Below are 4,109 nucleotides of genomic sequence, written 5' to 3' on the forward strand. Positions count from 1 at the left end.
TGCAAAGTTTGATGATTCAATTGTGCATATTAACTTTGATCTGGATGTTGTAGATGATACACTTGGTGCAGTTACTGATATTGAGGAGGCTGCATACATTGAAGCCACAAAGGTTATCGTGATAGAGACAAGAGAGGATGTCAATGCTGCTCAAGGAGAATGAAACACACAGAGTCAACATCTAATGAATGAAGAGATAAGTTTAAATTTTTAGCTCTTCTGTAGAGATAGTTCTGTTAGCATTAGTTTTTTGCAGTAAAAAGTAGGGGTAATTTTTTTTTTCTGTGCAGCTTTCCCTTAGTTCTAGGAGTGATTGAGTTTATAAATACTTAGTGTAAATAGCCATACTTAGTGTAAATTTTTTGTTTTCTTGAGTGATTACATGCATGCTTAACTTTAATTCTGATTTTGCATTGATGCTCTGTGATGAACTTGCTCTTGGGAGACTTCAGACATGATATAGGCATTCTTTCTTTTCATCCATAGCCAAATTATCTTACCCATTATTGTTTCTGTCCATTGCACCTTATTTTGCTTTAGCCATTTTCTTTGTTTCCATTCATTACATCCTTACCAAATACCTAACCTTTAGAGAGTTGTGAGAGGTAGGGAGGATCTAGGAACTTAGTGAGTGCAATAGAAAAGTAAGGCCAAGGGTGAAAAAGAAAGAAAAAGAAGTTGAAGAATCTGGGTATGTTGAAAAAAACAGGTCTGGAAAAAGAGTAAATATACTGAGAAAAATGCAAAAGACCTGAACGAAGTTTATAAACCAAAGAGGGAAATCAAAGCTTGTGCCCAAGAATCTCATTTTTTTTCATAATTAACAAGTGTTCCACCTTTTTTTTGTTCTCTTTTTGTATGAAAATTTCACAGTTTCACCAAAAGTATAGCTCACTAGATAAACTTTGGTCANGGCCTTTAATTTACATATATAACATGATTTTTATTTGATGTGCAGATGTATTTCACATCAAATGTTTTCTTCTGAGTACAGGTTGGAGTGCAAAACTGTGAAGAGGAAAAGGGTTTTTGCCACCTTAAAGGTTTTGGGAACAGTACTTGAGCAGTTGAGTGACGAAATTCCTGATGAGGTCGTGTTCATGCTTTCTTGGTACTCTTTATAAACTACCATTTTCATGCTTTTGTTTACTTTTATGGATCATCTTTCTTAGGTTGCTTTGTTGTTTATCGTGCTACTGAGTTCGTTTGCAATTTTGAGATATTTCTCTTTTTGGTCGATTTTTTTTTTACTTCTTTGTAATCTTAGTTCTATACATAAAATGAAATTAATCGTAAAATGTTTGAGACAAATCCTTTGGCAGAACTTGTTTGTGGACTTTCTATTTTGCTTAACTTTGTATTAGAATTTATGATATTGTTTCCTCCTTAGTTGTGTTATTTTTTTTAATTTGTTTTCTCACCTGCCTTCTTTTTAATTTGTATCCATTGCCTGATATTCTTGCTGTTATACCTGATTGTTGTGAAATGTTGGATTTAGTATTTTCTGTAGAACACGTGGATATTCCTGGTATTGCTCATGACGTGTGCACTGAGCTTGACAATAAGTTTGATGATAGCTTTATGGAGTGTGTGGACTTAACTATGGATTCTGCTATTATCGGTGAGGATGAGCCAACGCAGGTGTATTCTAACCTTGAAATTCTAGTTGCCTTATCTGAGCTTCCTTTTCAGTATAGCTCATTTGATTGCCTGTGCATAGATCCTTTAGAACCTGTTGCTAACACTGCAGTAGTTATTGATTCTAAGGTTCTTAAAGCAGCATTTGAGATTGGACATATTCATACCCCTACTGATTGTATTGATGTTATGTNTCCAGCCTTTGATTTTATTGAAAATTATTCTGAGTTCACTGTTTACAAAGCTGCAATGTTTGATGATCCACTTATTCATGGTGACTTTGAATTTAGTGATTGGCTTGCAGAATCAGACAAAGAGAATGCAGCAGAGACAAAGGCAGCCCTGCAATGTGTAATAATTGTGTGTATAACTTATGTGTATTTGTGTGTGTATGTACATGTGGGTTATATATCGATGTGTTAGTGTGAGAACGAATTTGTATGTGTGTGTATGTTTGTGTACAGAGGTTGTATGGATGTTCTAGGATTCAGTAAGGATTTCTATCTATTATTGTTTTTATGTTTCCAGTTGTAATTTATCGTAGTAGTGTTTGTAGATTAGGCCATTGCTTTTCCATTTATTTGAATTAGGATAGAATTTGATGGTCTGGTTCAGTTTGTTTAGGCTTACTTTGAATTGAACTTAGGAATGCATTTTAGATNCTGTTCTGGATAAATTTTCTTTGGATTATGTTCTTGCTAATACTTTGTTGGGTTAACATGCTAAGTCAGGTTCTGTAACAANAACCAAAATACTTGAAAGTGAGTTTAATTTTTTACAGGATGTCTTCCTGGAAAGCATTTAGCACTCTTTCATCCAAATCAATATATATTTGCCTATAAATTAGGGGTAATTTTTTTTTTTCTGAGCTGTTTTAACTTTAGTTTTAAATTTGATTGAGGACTTTAGTTTTAACTTTAGTTTCATCCAAATCAATATACATTTGCCTATAAATTTNCCTCGAGGACTTCGAATCGCGTTCGCACAGCTCCGACAGGTGTTNTCCTCAAGGCGTCTTCCATCCGTTAATTCTTGAATGATTCTTGATATGATGTTGTCTTTGCTTTCTTTTCTTGTATGAAGTGTTAAATTCCAGCATTTATTTTCTTCGCCTATTACTTTATAAATTTGTATTGTGGTAGTTAGTTTTGTTGTAGGTGTCATTAGCTAGATTTTCACAGTCATGAATTGGTTTCTGTTAGTTTTGATTGAGTGGACGAGAATAGCTAGTTTAAGATTCTGTAATAGAACCGTCAAGACCCTAAACTAGACTTGCTCATTGTCAAAATGTCTTTTTGAAAAAGCTATTGAGATTCACTATTTCTTTTAGATTTTCTTAGGCTCTATTTCTTTTAGATTTGAATCTGTTTTAGTTTGGTAGGTTCTTTTTGTTCATATTTCTTCTAGGGAAAAAAAAGATAAGATTAAGTCAAATTTACATTTTAAGTTAAGTCTTCCATTTTGCTTCTCTTTAAGATAGTTTAATTGTCCAGTCCTTACGTCTCAATGTCCANAAATAGGTCTTATTCACGGTCCTTGTAACGGATCCTAATCAGATCTAAGTTCGAAGAGTTTATTTTCTTGTTTTATTAAAATTGGTTTTAAGTGGGGTACGTGACGATGTTATACCCGAATGTCTCTATTAACAACAGGTTTTCCAGCCTATATACCCTGTGTACATATACATAACGAACAAAAAGAAAAAGAAGAAAAGAGAAAGAGAAGGTAAAATGCAAGAACGTAAAGCAGAAAAGTAACAAAAAAATGAAANAGAAGGAAATAACATAAACAAGCTTAAAATAGAAAAGCGGTAAAAAAAATAAAAATAAAAATAAAATAAGAACGAAAGAGAAGAAAGGTTGAGAGAAAGAACTTACAAGCGTGGAGGCAGAAGCAGAGTTTCTCTCGGCCGAGGTATCGCTCCAAGTAGGCACTCTCACTCATATCTCACCCACATCGGAACCCCCACTCTCTCAGGCTCAGAAGCTCTCGGACACTCACTCTCAGAAGTACTCACAAAAAAATCGCAACTCCGCCAACGCTCTCTGCTCCTCTTTTTATAACAAAAAATTTTTCACTGTAGCTACAGTTCCGGTCATATTTACCGGAGGCTTTCAATAGTACCGGTAAATAAATAAAAAAAAAGGGTAAAATGTTTTAGGAGAGATATCAACTTAGTCGTAGTAATTTGAGTTAGGAGAACATATGATTTTTTTATAAAGAAAAATAATAAAAAAAAAACAAAAAACTAGAGGATTGTGTGAAACAATCATGATCCCATTGGTTTCCTGGAAATAATGGATTTTCGAAGACGAAAATTTTTCTTGTTGGGAAGAATGTAAGATCCATGAAAAATATCTATTTTAATAAAGATAAGTAAATTTTAGCAATATTATTAGTAATAATAATGAATAAAAAAATATAATTAAGGTTAGAAAAATTTAAATTTATGATAGAAAATTATAATAATT

General features: G+C 33.1%; 1 protein-coding gene across 1 annotated transcript; it reads left to right on the forward strand.

Annotated features, from left to right (window-relative positions):
- The first annotated feature begins 7 nt into the window (after nt 1–7).
- LOC106778649 lies at nt 8–3,904 on the forward strand. The gene is made up of 2 exons (XM_014666629.2): nt 8–1,111; nt 1,499–3,904. Exons 1-2 carry the CDS (start codon nt 1,087–1,089, stop codon nt 2,059–2,061), a joined length of 588 nt encoding a protein of 195 aa, XP_014522115.1. The 5' UTR covers nt 8–1,086; the 3' UTR covers nt 2,062–3,904.
- Nucleotides 3,905–4,109: the final 205 nt, after the last annotated feature.

Source organism: Vigna radiata, unplaced genomic scaffold, assembly GCF_000741045.1.
Source record: "Vigna radiata var. radiata cultivar VC1973A unplaced genomic scaffold, Vradiata_ver6 scaffold_506, whole genome shotgun sequence".
NCBI lineage: Eukaryota > Viridiplantae > Streptophyta > Magnoliopsida > Fabales > Fabaceae > Vigna > Vigna radiata.